Source organism: Sphaerodactylus townsendi, linkage group LG09 (assembly GCF_021028975.2).
Source record: "Sphaerodactylus townsendi isolate TG3544 linkage group LG09, MPM_Stown_v2.3, whole genome shotgun sequence".
NCBI classification, from domain to species: Eukaryota; Metazoa; Chordata; class Lepidosauria; order Squamata; family Sphaerodactylidae; genus Sphaerodactylus; species Sphaerodactylus townsendi.
In genome coordinates this window covers 15,164,379-15,186,148 of record NC_059433.1, presented here as the reverse complement: position 1 = coordinate 15,186,148, position 21,770 = coordinate 15,164,379, and the positions used below count along the sequence as shown (strand labels likewise).

Genomic DNA, 21,770 nt, shown 5'->3' with positions numbered 1-21,770 from the left:
CTGGAGGAAGAGTGTTCCACCAGGCAGGGGCCAGGGCTGTAAAAGTCCTGGCCCGTGTGGAGGCCAGCCGCATCATAACTCAAAAGAACCTGCCCTCCTTGATGTTCAGCAGCAAAGCTAACCAGTAAACTAACTAACCAACAGATATCCCCAACCAGTTCAGTTAGTGAATATCTAAATACCTATATACATCAACATTCATTTATCTCATTAACCAAGGCAAAAAGATAAAATGCCACCAACAAAAGAGAGTAAGCAGTCTCAGTAAGAAGCTACATAATTTCAATACATTTCCGTATCAATTTTCTATGTTTTATGCATACAGGAGATATCCCCCGTCATGCTGAAGACACAAGTTGTGGGATAAAATCATTCGTATCTAATTCCCAACATGGATGAACTGTTCCATCAGGTAACTGAATTCCAGATTCTGACAGAACAGTCCAATTAGACATACCTGTAGCTGCACCCATGTAAACACATGAAGGATCTGACAATCCAGCACAAGACGCTGTCTTATGATGACTCAAACCAGTGTCAATTCTGATAGGGCTGAGATTTTCATATCACAAGCTGGTACTTCTATCACTAAGCAACAGCCCTTCCCAAATATGCTGATAATTTTTATCTATTTGTGACTAATTGTCCAAACAATACTTTTTCTTCTTTCCTGAAAAGTCTGCTTTCTAATTTCAATTTTCATCCCTTCCCCCTCCCAAAAAAACACCTCTCAGATGACAAACATTAAGGTCAAACAACATTATGTGCAGTAGTTTGCAGATCTCTCTAAAATACAGGGCAAAGGGGCAGTTTTTCTTGTAGAAAATTAAGGGATTTATGCCTTAAAATTCCATTTGTATGTTAAACGTTTGAAATGCTAGATGATGTTTTCACGCTGTTAAAGAAGTGAAATATGTGCTGGCTTTGTAGGAAATAAATGTTATACGTTGCAATCTTCCCTCAAATTCCTTTTCTCCTTCAGAAAAATACACAGGGGTTGCCCCCATCATTTTGCCATGAAACCCACCAGGTGAATACAGTCCATTTACTCCTTCCCACCCTAAGCCTAGCTCACAGAGTTGTTAAAAGGATAAAATGGATCTGGGGAGCGAACCATACTGTTCTAAGCTCCTTGAAGAAAGGTTAGGATTAAAAAAGAAAAGAAAAAAGATGTACTAAAGTAACCAGTTCTGAGATACACTAAGAAGGCTACCTTTGCTGTGGTCTGCACAAAACCACCTGGGTGAGTCAGGCTGCTAATAACATCCTGTCGAACGGTATTTTACCATCCTCTTAATTCCAAGGATTGTCAGGTAACACAAATGTGGTAAATTTTCATCAACCTACAACTAAAGAACAATCATCTCTCCAAATGGTAAACTCGCAATTTGTCAAAAGGTCATCTGCAGTGACTTTCTCAACTCGTTTTCAATTTGCCAAGCAAGATAATTCCAAACAACGCTAATTGTGGGATTAGAGACTAGGAAAAATTCCCAGATATTGTTTCCACTTGAACTAGAAAAATCTGACAAAGCACATTCACTCAATGAGTTACAGTGGTTTTTTTAAAAAAAGAAGACAAACCGCTGTCTTAACACTGAGAGGTAATCGAAAGGCCACTGAGTGGCCTATTTCTGAGCTGCAGTTGTGGCCAGCAATTTTATATCCTATCAAAATGCAAAGAAAACAAGATGTCGCCATTATTTCATGAAGGGATGTGGTCACGCTGCCAGCTTTCCCAGTGCAGCTGAACAAAGGGAAAGAGAAGGCACAGTATGGCACAAAGTAATCTCAGGCAATCAGTAATTTAAAGAAAACAAAACTTCAATTGTTTCTCCCACTTCATTGTTTTAACATGGTTTTTCCTCAATTAGGAGGCCAGCCTCAGTTTCAGTGACAAGCTGTTGGAAGACAGACAACTGCTGTCCCAGAAAGAACAACCAGAACTAATTGTACATTTTTATTCGTAAGCTGACAGTCACAATACTGTTGAATTAAGCATTAAAAGAGGTGGGGGAAGCAGATACAGACACCAAAAGACACTGCATGAGACACCAAGAAGTGCCTTCTTGGTACTGATCCACAGTTCATAAACAACAGTTTATGAAAGAACAAACCAACGAACACAGAGAGGCAAAGAAGTGTAAGAGAAACAAGAGAATGTTAAAACTTAAGGAATCAACGGCTGCGGAGGATTTAAGGGAGAGCAGATGCACTGAATTAACTTTTACTAGTGTACATAAGCACAAACTGATTATTTTTCCATGTTGAAAATTATAGCTTTCCAGTAGTCGTGTAGACCATCTACAAGAGCAGAACCTTTAGATGCTCACCAAGAGGGTTCCTTCTGTTCTGAGGTTAGGAAGGAGACATGGGTAATTTCTACCAATTGCTCAGGGAACTAGAACCAATTTTAGCAACTTCCTGTCTCCTGGTGGGAATTGCCCTGGCTCAGTTTGATTACTTCACAAACTAGTGAACCCAAGGACAGGAAGGAACGGAACAGTGATGAAGTAACAACTAGAACAGGTAAGTCACTGTTAGCATCTTCTCCCTACAACTTAATCATGTAGAATTGTCCAGTCTCAGGATTTTACCTTTTGTAACATCTTTCTTTCTTTCTTTCTTTCTTTCTTTCTTTCTTTCTTTCTTTCTTTCTTTCTTTCTTTCTTTCTTTCTTTCTTTCTTTCTTTCTTTCTTTCTTTCTTTCAACAAGATGCGCTCCTTGCCTGAGAACAAAAGGAGCCCTCCAAGGCTCCATTCATGCTCTGGAAAGGAAGCCATCTTGATACAAGATTTCCAACTCACTGTCCCCAGTCACGGGTGGGAATCAACTATCATTCAACACATGCTGCAGCAAAGTATGTCCAAAGGTGGTGTCAGCAGAGGAGGAGAAGTTAAATTTGAAGCGTCTAATGAAGGTCGAAACTGAAGACCATGTGGCTGTCTTGCATATTTCCTCCACTGAGGCTTGATGACTGAAGGTTGTGGTAGTGGCTGCACTTCCATAGAACAGGATGCCATAGAGCAGGATGCAGAAGCCACTGTGTCAAGGAAGATGTCCAACAGGAAGGTGACTGCCTTGAGAACACAGTTGGTGCCCTCTATTGTGGCAGGGAATAAGCTGGACCAGCTCCAGGAACCACACAATGGCTGCTCTACAGATTAATGAGGAGGAGGCCACTGCCCTTCCACGTCCCTCCAAAGTCTCTGGGGTCATTAAGTGAAGGGTGGGGGGAGAGGAGAGTGTGGAGAAAAGTCAAAAGCAGGGCGAAAAGGAGGTGTGAAAAGTCAGTGTGAAGAGAAAGAAAGACATGCTGTTGCAGCAGCTAGAAGACTCAGATCTGAAATCACTCTAGGAGAAAGGCAAGTAAAACAGGTGAGGAGATACACTACATCCCCTGCCAAGGTAGGAAGTGAACCTGAGCTGGGGCCTCTCCTAAAGTTGGTCCTATATCTCTGAGCAATCAATGAGAAACATTTCTATCCAAATGCCTTCCTCCCCGGAGCGAGAAGAGATAAGCTGAACCAAAGGTGTGCAGATCAGTACATATCTAGAATAGTCCTCCTCAACATGGTGATAGCCAGTATATTTCCTGACACCCATCTCTTTCTCAAAGCATCTCTTTCCCAAAAACAAAGAAGTAGCCTTAGCTTTCCCTCCGTTTAACTAGAGTAGGAGGTGGTTTAGAAGAGTCCAGGAGGTCAGGGAGCACCCCATTTGGAAAGAGCTGCCTTCATCATAGGATAATAAGGCTCAGTCTCCTAACATTTTGAAGAATGTTCGAATGTTGTGCAATTGGACCCAACCCCCGCAGCAAACATTTTGAGGTGGTGCCCTTTACCTATCCTCAAAACTGCAGAAGCCCCCATAGGTTCATCAAGATAGGGGGCTGCTGGTCTAGAAGCTTCCACATGAAATATTCCTACACATGCCGTCGTCCCATCAGCAATTTGAGGGAATACTGGGGCCCATTTTTCACATATATAATTATTTCTTGACATGTCACAGGGCCAATGTATTAAAAATCAACCCACGGCCCCATCAGAAATATGTAAATCACACAGATTGTCTGTTGTAAATGTACTATTTGAAACTTTAATAAAATTTATTACCACAAAGGAAAATAAATAAATAAATAAATTATTATTATTATTGTTATTAATTACATTTATATACTGCCCTCCCCCGAAGAGCGGTATATAACTGAAATTTTGGCAGCCAGGTCTAATCAGATAGTAGTACAGAAATCTGATGGGGCCCAATATCTGGCGAACAATAATAAAAGACCCCCTGGGAGAAAAGTGTGAAGAAAAGTGAGGTAAAAAAAATAAAAATAAAAGCAACTGTGTTAGCAGAACCAATCCATTAAAACCTACCCACTATTTTCTCCCTCCTATTCCCAAAAATTTTCCCCCCCCAATGTGGAATAAGAATAGAAAGGATCCAGGAATGAATTGTCACTTGGAAGATGCGTCCAATGAAAAGCAACAATTATGCAGGGCAGGAGAATGAGAAATCAGCACTCCACACCGTTGCCTAACCTTGACAAAATCCTCTCAAAATCCTGTTTGGCTTTCAAGAACATACCGAAGAGAAAGAAGCATTTGTGACTCCCTTCCACACACACTCCAAAAATGATGTGGATTATGTTGTTCTTTAATCAAGGCAGGAACACTCACAATGCTGGTCTATGTTATTTGATATTGCAAAGTGTTGGAGTACTGCATTTTTTAATGCCCAGAGACACTCACTCATACACAAGAACTCCCTGAATTTTACAAATAAATACATTAGGGAGAGATGTGCTATGCCACCTTCCGCCCAATGAGCAGGTTTACAATACAGTGTTAGTTTATTTGAAGGGGAAGCATGTCCAGAAAGAAGACCTTGCCTTCAGGTACAGTTCAGATTACCATCTCAGGCCCTTATGAGTTATATCTGAGGCACTTTTGAAGGTGGCTCCTGTGAGTTTTCCAGGCTGTGTGGTCGTGGTCTAGTAGTTTTAGCTCCCAAGGTTTCACCTGTACCGATGGTTGGCATCTTCAGAGGAACGTTATGGTAGGAAGTGTTTCTCTCTGCACATGACATGCCTCTGAAGATGCCGGTCATAGATGTGGGCAGAACGTTGGGAGCTAAAACTACCAGACCACAGCTACCCGGCCTGGAAAACCCACAACAGCCATTTGATTCTGGTTGTGAAAGCCTTCAACAATACACCAGTGGAAGATTCACAACCCACTTCTGGGTCAGGAGGCAAAGTCTGAAGCATTGCTTTGTCACCATATTCCATGTAACTTGCAGGCCAGCTTTTAAATTAAATCCCACCCCCAACCCCACCCCTTACTAGCCCTACCTCCTTTTCCAGTTCAGATAAACTTCTCTGCCATTTGCTGCCAGCGAGGATCTCTCTTGTTTTGGATCAGAAACATTTGCATAGGTCAACATTTACCCAGATTTGCCTGTTCCACATTCATTATGCTAAATGAATTTGGATCTTTTGTGAAAGCATGCAGCGTTCTGCATAATTACAAGCTGGTGAAGTTTCTGGCGCCTCTTACCTTTGAAGCCTGCTGGAGCCACTGAAGATATTCAGTAAAAGTGTCAAAACAGATGTAATAACTCTGGCTCTGAGGTCCAGAAGAGCTAAACGCTAAACAGTGCTGGTGCTTTTTAACTTCTTCAACCTGTATTCAGAGAAGAGAAAGGGGGAGGGAGAGAGAAATTGTAATAACTTTCTAAGACAGCAATCAAGCCCCTACAGCATCATTTAACCAGAAAACTGATTAAGGATCAAGAAGGTGAGGATATCCTCAACCTAGCCACACCCCTTTGTCCACTGTTCAGTAGGATTCAAACGTTATAAAATGCAACAGGAGTCCACAGGCACCATGAAGACTAACCAATATTTATTCCAACAGCAGCTTCCTGGGTAGGTCCAAAGCAAGCTAAGTGCAGACTAGTTCTGGCTGCGTTCAGTGAATTGTGCCAGAAAGCCCAACCCTAGTCCAAATGGAAAAACCACTAATGCGGACTAAATGTTCTCACGCAACCGAGTCTGGGATTTTTATCAGACCGGTGGTACTAAAAGGCTAATTCTGACAGCAACAATCACAATGTTCAGGTTAGCTTTATATTAGGATTTTTTAACCAATGCTGCCTACATTTCTTCCGCTTCATGACACACCCTTCCTTGGGGTGAAATGAAGCCGGAGATAAGAATATCTGATGAGCACCAAAGCACAGCTTGTGATGCTAGAGCACAGAAAATTTTCCTGATACACCTTTTAGAGACACACCGTGACATACGACTCGGCAATTGAACTCCCTGACAAGATGCATGATACTAGCAGATAATTTTTTGCTTTTCTACAGGGTTTTTACAAATTTGTAATACATCCTTTCAGCTTCTTTTTTCACTAAAGAGACACTAGTGGAAAAAGTCTAAAACACACTAAAATTTGCTCATGAGCCCTTAGAGGTCCCAAGCAACAAATGAACACCCGATACACAATATGAATCTTTCCAATCAGAGCAACGAGAACTGTTTGTAAGCATCTGAGAGCCATCCTGCAACCACAGAAACTTTTGCAATTGTCAGCATTCTGAAGTGTCAGAACAAAATTACACAGCAGCAACACACACACAAACATGCTGAAGGGCTTCCCATGGAACCCCTCTCAAAACTAGATCTATCTACCGATGTGTTTTTTTAAAATAAATCTGAGGATTTCCAACCCCGCCACATATCACTGATGCTACTGGTGGGGGCAAGTAAAAGTACATCATAATGATCTCAGGACCTGAATGAGAGCGCCTGAACTATATGCTATGGTGAGGGACTCGATACACAATGGTTTCCAAAGCATTTGGGAGGGAAGGAGGGGAAGTGAGTGTTTTCTGGTTAGCAGAGGAGAAACCCAAGAAACTTTCTATTCTACCATGGCTGGCCTACACACATGCACAAGCCCAATGTGGGACTGCACAGTGAACCCACAAAGATGAAATATTTTATACCAAACAAGCACCTAGAGCTGCAGGAAGAAGTTGGGGAAGTGATACTCACAGGTGACAGATTGAAAAAGGGAGAAGAGAAGATGAGAGAAGCAGCCCACAGGAACTTGGGTAAATGAGGAAGAAGCAGCAGCAAACCAAGAGGCTTTGAAACATTTAAAGAATGACCAGCGAAGCTAAACTAATGGGAAAGGGCATAAGCTGCTGGTAAGGACAGACAGTAATAGGGTTGGGCAACTTCTAGGGATAAGTATGGGAAATCTGAATTTGTAAGGTGATGCAGTTCCTGCATTTTTCTCTTTCCAAACAAAAATAAGCGCTGACGTTTACCAACTGCAAGGAGAACATTGGGGTGAGCTATCCTCTTTAGACCTTTTCTCTTTAAACTCTTTAGCCAACACCTTTATTTTGACAGCTCATACACCTAGTTATTTTACCCTGATTACCCACTAGTAGTCTCACACAACACATAGGGCTTCTGTGATCCTTCAAACCATATACTTCAATGCCTTTTGAAAACCAAACTACCAGAGGATTCAGAGAACACACAGGAGAGGTATGCAGAGGTTTAAAGAGAAATATTCATGACTGCACAGAACATGAGACTCTGATCAACATCGCATTAACACATGCTCTGAGCCTTCCCTTTCAGAACAGTACTTTCATTTGCTTTTCTTTAAGTCAGCTCTTTGAATGTACAGGCAATATGCTTTGAGGACTAGACGTTACAGCCAAGGACATACAGATGACCTTGCTTCAAAAAATTATTGTAGTTGCATCTCCTCAGTCATGAATAAGCCTCGGCTGGGTTGGCTACACTGTTTGGATGAGATGCCAAAGATATCCTGGACTGGCTTACATAGGAATCCTTGGCAGCTTCCCATCCAGTCACCAAGCATCCCTGATTAGTTTTCCCAAAGTAACATCAATTGGTGCTGTGACAGACTGGAAGGAAACAAGTTTTTTTAAAGTGCAGTTTTGTCTAAAACAACAGAGGCAGGAAGGCCTAGGAGCAAAGGAACCACCTGATTGGCTGTGGCCTCCTGCACTCTGATTGGCCCATTAACTATATGATGCAGATTGGGGAGGAGATTAACCCCCTGTCAGAAGAATCTGTTAGGCTTTTTGGTCTTGTGCATTCCTGCTGAGACATGTGGTCTGCCTCAACTGTGTGTGAAAAACTAAATATCTCTGAGGGAAGCAGTCAGTCAAAGTGCAGGACTGCTACTGTTATCAGTCTGAGTGCTGGGTGGAAGCAAATATATATACAGACCAAGAATACTGTTGGAAGGGTTTATTGGAGGGCCAAGATGAGGGCCATAATAAACCAGAATAGGAATATCTTCTAGTGAGATTCCTGTATTCCAGCGGGTCTGGGATATTGGGATTTGCTTTGGTTTACCTCAGTAGAGAGTTTTAATTGTAAGGGGTTTTCCAACTGTGTAGGCTGTGTGAGGGTTCTGTGTATAAGTACCAAGCCAGTGTTAGAAGTCTGTATGTGAGAAAGCCAATAGCCAGTATCATCTGTAAAGTTAAAGGAACGTATGATCTGCAAAACATCTGAGAAACTAAAACATCTAAGCTGAACTGAAATTGAACAATCTTATCAAATGCTGTGCTGAGAAACAAAACCTCTGAACCTGTGCCAACCTTTTGTGTAGACCCTATATATATTTATCCTGCCTCCTGTTTTATTTGCCTCATCAAAATCCAACTCCAAGTTATTCCTCCCTTCTCCATCTCCTCTATATGTTAATAAATCTTTTATCTGTTAAAGTTTAAATCTGCCTCAAGTATTTATTTTAGAGTGCCTTAGGAAGGGGTGTGCCTGGAAAGGAATAAAATCAACAAGCATCCTTCATCCACTGGTGTGGTACAGGGCTGAGGAGAAGTGCTTTGAACTGTTGTCAGGGACTTTGCGGGTTGATCCAGGAACCTTACGGGCCAAGGATGGAGCTAACAAGCCTAAATTAAACTAGATATGCTGAGGCCTAAGAGCCATTTTCTGTCACAACAAGGGAATGTGGGACTCTCTGAGATTCATAAGCAGTATGAAGCCTTTTAATTGACTAGGTCCACTTCAAATGTATATCTTACTACTCAACTCTTGCCTTGTAAACAGAATGCCAGTTTTTGGCAGCTACATCTTAAGTTCAAGGTCCAGCATTGGTTTAAAGCTCTGGATCCACTCATAGCTGAAGTTCCTGGTTGTAAATATATCCAGAAAATTACAGGTCCAGCCTAACCCACAGTAAATACTGAACCAAATACTCATCAAGAAAATGAAATCTTAAGATATATTTGAAAAGTAGGTGGGACCCTAGAATAACCTATATGTAAAAGGAACAGCAGGCAGAGTTATTATGACACCAGAGGGTTTTTAGAGGTGTTCTACAGATAGAGTTGTCAGTAATTCCAAGCATGACCCATGCATAGATTCATACCAATCCATAAAAATGATTGCACCAGGCACTCATCTATATATTAATGACTTATTGTGAGGCCTCATGTGTGCCACTTTCTAATAAAGGGCTTTCAAAGCCCACAGTTTGGGATACACAATCTCAATGGATTGTGAAACATGTCAATTATCAGTTATGTTATGCTGTATATTCTCTGTAGTGCAAATGGATCCTTATTAGCCTGCTCTGAATTTTGGCATAGTTTGCCCTTGAATTACGACATGGAGTTAATCAGGCATATATAAGGTCAGTTTCAAAGAGAAGACGCTGCTTCTTACATACAGTAATGTCCCCTCCCCAACATATATATTTTCTGTCTGCTCCCAGTACATGCAAAAATTGAGATCCATACAGGTTGAGGATATGAACAGTGGAAGGTACGCTGTTAAACAGGCTCTTTAAGTTTGAAGGTTTCTTCAACTGAATCTTATTTCGGGAATACTATCAGGCCTACATACAACATCAAGGAAACAGAGCACGCAACTTGCCTTTCCGCCAATTAAGGGGAGCACATGCATCTTTCCAGTCTGGCTCTCTTTTACCGAGGATACAATTAGGCACGTCCCACAAAGGATAACTTGGCGTCTTGTCCATCTGTTGACTGGCATTTTCCCTTTTCGAACATTGTACGTTCCTGAGAGCTGAAAGCGTTCGGAGTTGCCAGTGCTGGGGGGCTTTCCTGAAATGGAAAGAGCAAAGAGTTTTTTTTAAATCAGGAAGGGTGGTTTTCTTCTTTCACCCTCTCTTCAAAATGCACAAGACAGAAAGGCAAAATGGAGGCCACTCTGGAACAACAGGCCCTCTCAAATGGCACCAGAATTCCAGACTTCAGCTCCAACAATTAAAAATTGGGGGGGGGGGGGGGGGGAGAGAAGGGCTGTCTTTGCACACAAAACATTCACAGTAAAATCAAAAGAGGGTTGATGTTTTCCTGTCTCCAAAAAGAGATTTGCCCATTCATGACCACGGCCTTATCAAAAGAAAGGACAATCTCTCTGGATATCAAAAAGAGGAACGCCCCAATTCCGATACCCTTTAACAGAACCAGAGATTTGTATGATAAAGAATCAGCCTTCAAGACTCACTACCACATCATTTCTCAGGCATTTTAAACACAAACATTTGATGAACTGGAAGCCACATGGTGGACCATACCATAAGGCAAACTTGCAAAACTCAGCTTGAAAAAACAAAAACAAATTACAACACAATAATTGGGAAAGCCTTTGAAGGAAGAGCTACAACATTATCGACATTACTAGATGGTGGGGATTAAAAAATCAAAGGAATGGAGAACAAGTCTGGGAACACTCAAAGTGTCCACAGACCTGAGCAACAAAAATACGTAGAGAAAAGAGTTTGAGGAGGGCGTGGCTCACCCTAGAGGTTTACCATGAGTTTACTGCTAAAGCTACCTACAAGGTAGATAAACATTCCCTTCTCACTAGACACAAGGTGTAATAGACTTCTCCCTGTGATACATCTCTGAAAATGCCAGCCACAGATGCAGGCAAAACGTTAGGAACAAGATCTACCAGACCACGGCCACACAGCCTGGAAAACCCACCACAACCTACCCACAAGGTCTTTGTGCATCTTTCCAGCTACAGTTTGGTATCAAGGTCTTGAAAAGAGATAACAGCAAGTTGTTTACTTTCACCCACAGTGCTCATAAAGAGAAATATAGATGTTTCTGGAATGCAGCTCACTCTGACCTCCTGCTCAGAAATATCTGACAGTTGACTGAGCCAGGAGTTAGTATATGACTAGAGATCCACGTCTAAATCCTCAGCACTCCATGAAGTTAGCTTAGTGATCCAGATGTATGAATCTTTCTCTCTCTCACTCTCTCTGCCTAACCAACCTCACAGGGATGTAGCAAGGATGTAGGTAAAAGGGGAGGTTCCCGGGTTCAACCCTCCATTACATGTCTGAAGCTCCGCCCCCTGTTTGTGGGTTTTTTGTTTTTTAGTGTTTTCCCATTTTTGCCATGTAGGGGGCGCAGCTTTTAGGCTAGCAGCACCAAAAACTTCCGGGATTTGTTGGGAGACTCTCCTGATGATACCACCCAGTTTGGTGAGGTTTGGTTCAGGGGGTCCAAAGTTATTGACTCCCAAAGGGAGGGGGGCATTGTTTCCAATGGGAGCTAATAGAAGATGGGGGGTACACCTTTGAGGGTCCATAACTTTGGACCCCCTGAACCAAACTTCACCAAACCTGGCTGATATCATCAGGAGAGTCTCCCAAAAAATCCCTGAAAGTTTGGTGCAGCTAGATTAACAAACGTACCCGTCAGCAGGAACCCCCCGAATTTCCTCAGATTCTCCTTTTAAATCCACTCCCTTCGGCATGGACTTAGAGAATTTGAGGTCCCCAGTTTAAAAACTGAAAGTGATACTGTTTCAGGGTGGGGGAGAATCCACCCAAAACAGCATCACGTTCAAAGTTGTTTTAACTAGGGACCCCAGATTCTCCCTTTAAGGTTGATTTAAAAGGAGAATCTGGGCTCCCTAGTTTAAACACCATTGAAAGTGATGCTGTTTGGGGGTGGATTCCAGCATCACAGCGGCCACCCATGGGGTGGGGGGCACAAAACTCAGATTTTGCACTGGGCTCCATTTTCCCTAGCTACGCCTCTGCCCAGAGCAGAGGGCAGAATGGACTGCCAGCTGGGAGCCTAGCCGGTGGGGGGCGGGGGGGGGGGACGGGGCAGGGGAGTCTGTGTTTGTAAGCACTGAGGTCGGGGGGGTTTGGGGGAGTGCCCCCGAACCCACCCCATAAAAAATCTATACCTACATCACTGGGATGTAGTGAAGGTACAGGGTGGAAGGGAGAGCCATATACGCTTCTCTAAGCTCCCTAGAGGAAAGGCAGAATAGACAGCTTTCTGTGTGAGGCTTGGGTTCGCCAAGTAAGAAAGTACACTCCAACTTCTCCCTTTCTCTTTAAAAATTAGTTTTCCATACAGACATACACTCACCAATAAGTCCCCCAATTTAGCCCACCCCGCCACCCTCCACCCTCCCATCATCCAACCCCCCACATAACCATGTCATCATATAGCAATATAACTCAAAATAGTGATTGGCCAATCATTGTAATATCATACACATCCTATATCCTTTATAATATTTTGCTAATTTAATGTCAACTGTAATGACTTCTACTTCTCCCTTTCTCCAGAAATTGTCCACTGGAAACACACGTGCTGCCCTCTGACCCCTGGAGGTCGCATCAGGCTCAGTTTTTGTCACAACCGGAAGTCTCACCTTAGCGCATACTCTCCTTCTCCCAAAGGGAGAATAGGCAGACTGCTTTAATCAAAGCCCTAATCTTATATACTTTCCTATTCATTGCAAACCAAACACTGTTGGGGACTTTTTAAAAAAAGTAGGCGCCACCTTCTCTTTTAGGCAAGATGTTCTAAGTCATAGGTGTCAAATTCGCGGCCCTCCAGATGTTATGGGCTACAGTTCCCATCATCCCCTGCCAGCATGATGCTGGCAGGGGATGATGGGAACTGTAGTCTATAACATCTGGAGGGCTGCGAGTTTGACACCTGTGTTCTAAGTGATGCCTGACATCTTCCCATTCTGACAACAGAAAGCAGAATCCCCTTCTTGGAGTATTAGTGGCGGGGGCGGGGGAGAGGGGATAACCACACAAGGAACATGACCAGATTCTACCACAAATGGCTCCAGGTGGTTTGGTGCTGTTGCTACGGCAGAACTATCAAAATACAGAAAAGCTGGTCTTCTCCCCCATTCATTCTGAGTCTCTCTCTCAGCCACCTGTTTGAGCTTCTAAACCACAGGCAGCTGAACACTGAAGTCAGCTTTTATTAGTTCTAAAAGCATCTTTTCTTCACAAGTGTGGAATGCATTCGTGCATCTATAGTTAGAATTTGATTCTGAAAGGAACATTAAGAATTATGCCTGTGGCTGGTTGAACTATTTGGCTTGTTAAACTAAATAAAGTCTAAGTTGTAAAATACTTGGCTAAAACTTTCTGGGGCAGTCAAAATGCCTAACCCAACTTTTCACTGTAGAGATTTAAAATGATGTTTATTCCCATCCCAGAACACACACCGGCATGAGACAGAGATAAAAACAACTAAAAAAACCAAGTCACTTCTTCAGCGTTTGCAAATTTAAGATATGGACAGCAATGTCCATCAATTTTAAATACTTCCCACATTTTCTGGACGTCTTTGTTCAAAATGCTCCCGAGGCAATTTAAAATCTGGGTATATTGAGTGGGCAGACCTGGATGGTTCATGCTAGTCCAAGTCTCCTCAGATTCTGGAAGATATGCATGGTCAGTTCTGGTCAGTAATTGGATAGGAGACCACTAAAGTTCAGGGTTGCTACACAATGCCAATCCACCTCTATTCATCTCCTGCCTTGAAAACACTGTGGGGATGCGATTAGAGGTGGTGATTTGGTAAAATCATCTTGGCTTTTTTCGGGTTTTCTCTTTACCGAAAAAATCCAGGTTATTCCAGAATATTGCCTATCCTGCTTCTGCTTCATAGCACCTAATACAATAGGCACGACCCTCTGATACTAGAGAGAGAATAGGTATGCGTCATGACTAGTATTCGACTAGCCACTAGAATAATTTTCTATTCGTCATAAACATGTCCACTCCCCTCTTAAAGCCTCCCACAGTGGCAGCCATCCCCACATCCTGGGACAGGGAATTCCACAGGTGTTGTGTGAAGAACTGTTTCCTTTCGTCTCTTTGCAATCCCATTTCTCAGCTTCAGCAGATGGCCCCACGTTCCAGTATTATGAGAGAGGGAGAAAAGCTTCCCCCATTCAACTCTCTCCACACCAGGCATAATTTTATGGCCTCTATTCAAGTCTCCCTTTTCCCGCCTTTTTTCTAAGCTCAACAGCCCTAAGCATTTTACCCACACCTCATAGGGCAGCTGCTCTAGACTCCTGATCATTTTGGTTGCTCTTTACTACCCCTTCTCAAGCTCCGCAATATCCTATTTGATGAGGGGGGACCAGAACTGTACACAGTATTTCCAAGGGTGTGGTCTCACCATAGGTTTGTACAAGAAGAAGAAGAGGAGTTTGGATTTATACCCCACCCCCCACCCCCGCCCTTTCTTCTCTCCTGTAAGGTAACTCAAAGGGCCTCACAAACTCCTTTCCCTTCTTATCCCCACAAGAGAGACTTTGTGAAATAGGTGGGGCTGAGAGACCCAGAGAGAAAGCCACCCAGCAGGAATGTAGGAGTGGGGAATCAAAGTTATTGGGAAAACAAAGTTATTACCTGCAGGTTTTACTGGAGTTATTACCTGCAGCCCTGCAAGGTTGCACTCGTCGGGGCTGTTTGATGGGGAGGCAGGGGTGGGTGGGAATTGTTTGCTTCTGCATTGCCAAGGAGGGTAGGAGCGCATGGGCAAAGTCTTGCACGTGGATCTTGGAAGGTTTACTTCAGAGTAAGCCAGTGGAGGGTAAGCTTGTAGATCGTGGAGGGAGGGAGGCCGGGATCATCCTCAGCCAAGGTTGTTGCGGGTTGCCAACTCCCAGCGGGAAATCCCAGGACATTTGGGGGTAGATTCTCAGAATCTGTGGCTTTTGGGACCAGGGCGGGGGCCATGCTCAGTGAGGAATATGGCTGTCGAGTCCACCCTCCATGGCAGACATGGAGGTCTGTTATTATTTTTTAAGAGTTCAAAACGTTCAAAATATGTTCTTCTAAATAAAATATAATTTTCTCTGTAGCACTTCATGGATTTCATAAGCAACACACTATAATTGTTTATACAAAGCGTAAATGTAAAAAACAATATATACAGTGTTGTATTCATTTTAAATGTCAAAAAGTATTTGCGGCTCCAAGTGTTTTCTTTTCCGTGGAAAATGGGTCCAAATGGCCCTTGGGGTGTTAAAGGTTGCTGACCCCTGCACTAGCATATTCAGACGAATGTGAATCTCTAACTCAGGTCACAAAATTACCGGTTGTTTCGCTACTGAGATCTTGTGGCTTAGAAATGCTTTGGCAGGGGGCATTCATTGAAAATGCTGGGGGAAAGAATTAGGACTAATAAAAGGAAACACTTCTTCACGCAATGTGTGATTGGTGTTTGGAATATGCTGCCACAGGAGGTGGTGATGGCCACTAACCTGGATAGCTTCAAAAAGGGGCTTGGACAGATTTAAGGAGGAGAAGTCGATCTATAGAATAGAATAGAATCTTTATTGGCCAAGTGTGATTGGACACACAAGGAATTTGTCTCCGGTGCATATTTGCTGTTGCCATTCTATTCTTTGCTGTTGCCATTCTTTGCTGTTGCCATTCTATTCTATTCTATTCTATTCTGTTCTATTCTATTCTATTCTATTCTATGGCTACCAATCTTGATCCTCCTTGATCTGAGATTGCAAATGCCTTAGCAGACCAGGTGCTCAGGAGCAGCAGCAGCAGCAGGCCACTGCTTTCACATCCTGCACGTGAGCTCCCAAAGGCACCTGGTGGGCTACTGCGAGTAGTGGAGAGCTGGACTAGATAGGCTCTGGTCTGGTCCAGCAGGCTAGTTCTTATGTTCTTAATGGCTGCTTCAACCAGCTGTTAAAAGAAAGAAAAAGAAAGAAAACCTCCAAAAAGGGGAAATTCTACAGTTTTGCTAGGTGCATGGCACAACTCCAGATTATGCATATGCATTTCCATGTGTGTGTGTGTGTGTTTTTTTGTTTTTAAGAAAAATTCACCAGGCAGTGGTGTAAAAAAAAAACCCTTTGCCTATTTGGAAAGAATGTCTGGTTTGCACCAACTCGTGCTAACAACACCCATACGATTACCTCCTGAGAAAGCTCAGGCTTCACCCTCAAAAGCCACCAAATGCTGAGGATGCACATGTATTTGTGTTAAGTCACACACGCGAGCGAGCGCCTGGCTTACAGGGTTTCCAGCATTTCAAGAAGCCGTCACGATGATGGAAATCCCAGGCTCGCTGGACGATTCATGCCTCGCTGCGCAATTGCCAATACTGGCGAACCCTCTTCGCTTGATTTGCTCACTCAATGAGGGGCAGAGGGTGCATTTCCACAGCAGGACCTGAGACAACCGTCCCATTTAAGTTCACTGATGTGGACAAAACTGGGAACATTACAGGTGGTCCCAGCAGGTAACTCAGCCTGACACAAAATTATTTTTCACACAGAGACCAATGATGGAATGTCGCCCACACAGTGAGGCGACACAGGAGAGGTTTGCATTGCCTAAGAAAAAAAACAAAGTGGGAAAAAACTGCCCGTTATCCCAGCAGCAGTGGCAACAACACTGGATGTATAAATAAGAGAAAGGGGGAGAAAGAAGCGCCCGAGCGTCTTGAGACGCCTGTTGCAAATCCTGCCTAAATCCATCCTGGATAACAGATGTCTGCAATCAGAGGAAAACACAGCCACAAACCGCTAACAATTACGTCTTTATGAAAACCGAGCCAGAGAGGGATTCAGTTGTAGAGGCCAGGTCAACCAACAGGGTTGCATAAGCTCACCTTTCCTGCTTACCAGCAAGTGCCCCTCCCCTGCCTTTAAGCTTCTAGCCCAGACCTAGTTTGAAAGAGGGAACCCCCCCCCCCCCACACCTCCCTTCTTTAAGAGAACCCACCAGGGAAAGAAAGAGTGGGTTCTTTCCCCTGCTTTTTTCTTTTGTTTGTTTGCTTGTTTGTTTTGCAGAAAACAGTTACAACAAGAACATTATTTGTGTCTTCTGTAGTGCAACCAAAAATAAAAGCCCCTCCAAGAACTCTGCTGACGTCATGGGACTCGGCCAGAGAGGGTTTGGAAGCAACCAAGTCAAGTCAAAATACGCACAGCGGAACGAGACCCCTTTGCTGGCGGCAAACATGGAAAGGGATGTTGCCTTTTTACCCTACCCAGGAACTTCACTGAGACTTTCAGCGCTACAGTTAGAACCAGGATAAAGATCGGGTTAAACAGCAGGTTAAGGTAATTCCAAGAAATAGACAAGAAATAGAGACTAAATAGAGAATAAACCTGCTGCTACCACCTGCCTTATCATAGAGCCAGTGTGGTGTAGTGGTTAAGAGCAGGTGGACTCTAAACTGGAGAACTGGGTAAGCTAGGTCATACTTGACCCCACAGAGTGACATCACATCATGATGCTTATTAGTCAGACTATGTTAACTGGTTGTTTGCCAATGCCTTCCCCAGTAGTCTATAAGGAACTTGCGCTCATATAAAGACATAACCAACAGGTTTGAATTTTAAAAACCTTATTTAAAAGAAAAAAAATCAGGAAAATAGATGTTATTTAAATCAGATTTTAATATTCAGTTTTAAGTAATGTGGTTGGAAAGCTTCACAGAAGCCACTGATGGAGGGAATCTTTCCCCACCTTCCTCTTCCTCACGAAGAAGAAGAAGAAGAAGAAGAAGAAGAAGAAGAAGAAGAAGGAGGAGGAGGAGGAGGAGGAGGAGGAGGAGGAGGAGGAGGAGGAGGAGGAGGAGGAGGAGGAGGAGGAGGAGGAGTTTGGATTTATATCCCCCCTTTCTCTCCCATAGGAGACTCAAAGGGGCTTACAATCTCCTTGCCCTTCCCCCCTCACAACAAACACCCTGTGAGGTGGGTGGGGCTGAGACAGCTCTGAGAAGCTGTGACTAGCCCAAGGTCACCCAGATGGCGTGTGTGGGAGTACACAGGCTAATCTGAATTCCCAAGATAAGCCTGCACAGCTCAAGCGGCAGAGCTGGGAATCAAACCTGGTTCCTCCAGATAAGAGTGCACCTGCTCTTGGCCACTACGCCACTGCTGCTCAGCCATTTGTCCTGGAACTCCTCTGTGAGGTTTGGAAAAGCCTTGAGAAGTATGTGACAGGATGAGGAAGAGATTATGGTGAGGAGAAATCAAACCCTCTTTCCCCTCACCCACCAACGCTTGCGGGACTCTCATATCCTCAAGAGGAATTTCAGGACAAACAGCTGGCTAGTTGGAAAAACAAAGAAATATCTACTCTGACATACCCCCTGAGGACTCTTCCCCCCCCCCCCAGTAGACCCAACCCACTGTCCTTCTAGAGAAAAAAACCCATCATTTGGAATTAACTTGGGTTGATTCCCAACAGGGAAAATCATCCTGGAATTGGACCAGGACCATAAAGTACAGTACCTTTTGATCCCCGTCTGTCCCTCCCCACGGCAGCCGGGGTCTGGAGTTGAAACTGGGATCAGAGCCTGGGATCAGCTCCGCGGCTCTTTTGCTTTTCATTCCCGATTGGCTATTGCATTAGGGCGGGAACGTGAATGGGTGTTCCCTTTTTTTTAGCTGTTGTTTTTTCCAAAACGGCTACGTAGCTACGTCGTCACAAAGCAAGAACGCCGCACAAAAGTGCACCTATTAGTTGTATGGTCGCAGCTTCATACGCAAGAAGAAAACTTTTTTTTAAAGGCGCGTTCTGCCCGCCCTGAGTCTCCCGTTCTGTGCATGCCCAGGCCACTGTGCTGTGATTGACTGACAGCACAGAGACTCAGGGATTCCTCACAATACCGAGCTCATCCCAGGATTGCCAGAAACCTAGCGGTTTCTGAAAATCCCTGGATGAGAGGGGTATCGCAGGGCAGGGCTGGAACTGACCCGAATTTGACACAGGCGCTGTGGGGAGTTCTCCGTTGTCCCAGGACACTCACTGGGGCTATCCCCTGTGGGGAATCGCCCTTGGTCTTAATACGAATATGATACAGCCTACACAAAGTATTTGAATGCAGAACCCATGACCTTAGGCCAAGCACTGTGGGCTCTTTTACCCATGCAAAAGAATAAGCTGTGGTGATTTTTTATTGCAGGCATTATAAGCACCATAGAGAAAGGTTACTGAATTGCAGAGGTGACTTTGACCTGAATGATTCAGGGTTTTTTAAAAAAATAAATGGTTTAAAATACTAAGGCACGATGGCTAGAATGCAGGTAGCCACTGTGACGGCTGCAATTTTAAATATTATTTCCAACTCCGACCTGGTCTCCACCATCCGACATTCTAGTGACAAACTGAACCAAGCAGCCGTATACATGAAGATCTTGAACACAGGACACCAGGGAAACAGGATAAAAACACAACAATAGCATTTATTCACTACTAAAGATAGAAGAAAGAAGGAGACTCAACAGAAAGGCTTAAAACGGTTTATCCAGAATGTACAACTTTGCTGGGCACATGAAGTTACCACATTTCAAATTAATTCTTTGGCACTCAGAATAACTAACACACAAGTTCTGTCTAGTTCATGTAGCACCCAGGCATTGCAATCATTCTGTCAGTCAAACTAAGCTCCACGTTACAGTCGTGCTGTCGACCTTCTGGCGGTTCATTCAATTGTCCCACCCCAAACTCACGAAAGTAAATATATAACTGAACCAGCTTCAGAAACTTGGGTGATTCTTTCTCCTTGCCGTGTTTGATCTCAGAGATTATCATGCTAGAGGCTTTTCTAAGTTCAACCACAAAACATCAGAATTTTATTAAACTCAGGGGAATAGAGGCCACAGACAGGGAGAGAATTTGGGTGAGAAAAGGAAAGACAAAATATAGAAAGAATCAATTTCCTAAATCAGGGTCCGCAGCCTGTGAGGGCTCCGAGGCTGACATGCGGCTCTTTCAGCCTTATATTGCGGCTCCACGTGGCCTGGAGGTTGGAGGGTAGCGTGGGCCCCTTCAGAGCAGAGATGGAAGGAAAGGTTGAGTGGAGGGGCTGAACAGGAGGTGGCTCCATATGTGAGGGTGCTGCTTTTAGCGTCCCCTCCACTCACCTCTCCTTCCAGCACTGCTCTGCATGGCTGGAAGGACACACACATGCTGCCCTCCGACCCCTGGAGGTCAGAGGGTAGCATGGGCGTGTCCCTCCAGAGTAGCCACCATCCCCCCTCTGCCCCATGGAGCAGGCGGCTGCCTGCTCCGTCAACCAGAGGGGATTTCCCTGTCCAGCACCGCTGCCTCCTGCAGCGCCACCATCCCCCCTCTGCCCCCCCCCCGCAGCAGCCGCCATCCCCCCGCAGTTGCTCTGTCCCTCTGCAACCCCCTCTGTCCCTTCAGAGCAGCCGCCACCCCCCTCTGCCATCCCCGCAGCACCGGGCAGGCCGCGGCTGCCATCCCCCCTCTGCACCTGCCTGCTCCATCGGGCAGAGGGGGTTTCCCTGCCCGGCACCGCTGCCTCCCGCAGCGTGAGAAGCGGTGGCACCAGGCAAGCCACGGACGCCATCCTCCCTCTGCCCCATGGAGCAGGCAGCTGCCCAGCGCCTCTGCCTTCCAGCACTGGAAGGAAAGGTGAGTGAATTAAAGCCCGGGCGGGCCAAACATCAGAAGAGTAGGATTTCCGTGTGGAGCCACCCTCACTGGCTCAGGGTAGATCTTTGGGGACCCGCATGAAGAAAGCGGGAATTCCAAATGGCTCTTTGGGTGCGTAAAGGTTAACGACCCCAAAGTTCCTCATCATAGGTACCGCTTCAGATAGGGATTAAAGGAGCTAATTTGATAAGATGTTCGTTTGTTACAGATTTTTAAAATTCTTTTAAACAAGATAGACTTCCTTGTTGTAAAATAGCTTTGACTCAAATTTACTCTCAGGCGTTAATTTGCAAATTCTGTTGCCCGAAATCTAGAAAGAATGGAGCATTCACCCAATTCCCTTTAATCTTCTTTAAACTGTAGGATTTGTTCTACACACACAGTTTAGAAATTAAGTCTGTTTTTAGAACCAGAGCTATGAATTCTTCTTTCCCCTCCTTGGCTAGAGTAGGGTTCTTTTCCCCCAAATACTCTTTCTCTGCCAATAGCACAGGTCTATACACAGACAATAAACACATCTAAACCCTCCAGTTCCAAGGAATACCTCTGATAACTGTGTCAGCAGCTCCAATGTCTAAACTCCACCTATTCCCAGCATGTCACTCACACACGCAGGCTCTATGAGGAATTAACCTCATTCACATTCATGATTTTTCCTGCCTCTGCATGCTCCTACCTTTGAAGTAGAATTGATTTTTTTATATATTGTTTTCCTTTGGCCCATCACACATGCCAGCAGCTACACATCTTTACCTAAGATGACAGCCTTAAAGGTTGCCCATTTAATCCTTTACAACTCTTTCCCTACTTCAAGGATTTTTCTTCTGAACTGGGATTTCCTACAACCAAGATGCAAAAGCTGAACTGAACAAATTAAAAACACAGCTCCGAGTGAGAAGTTTGCTCTTCTGCTGTAATCTGTGCTTAATTTAGAACACAGGAGTTCCATAAGTTTTCAGTTTCCTGAAAACAGT

At 44.2% G+C, this 21,770-nt stretch overlaps 1 protein-coding gene across 1 annotated transcript in view; it reads right to left on the bottom strand.

The window, feature by feature from the left end:
• The window catches only part of LOC125439401 (PH domain leucine-rich repeat protein phosphatase 1-like), a 108,740-nt gene that overhangs the window by 3,296 nt on the left and 83,674 nt on the right, over positions 1-21,770 (bottom strand). The window contains exons 2-3 of the mRNA XM_048508507.1: positions 9,966-10,156; positions 5,563-5,688 (exon numbers count right to left, since the gene is read on the bottom strand). Coding sequence (XP_048364464.1) covers positions 5,563-5,688; positions 9,966-10,156 — 317 coding nt within the window. The remainder of the gene's footprint in view (positions 1-5,562; positions 5,689-9,965; positions 10,157-21,770) is intronic.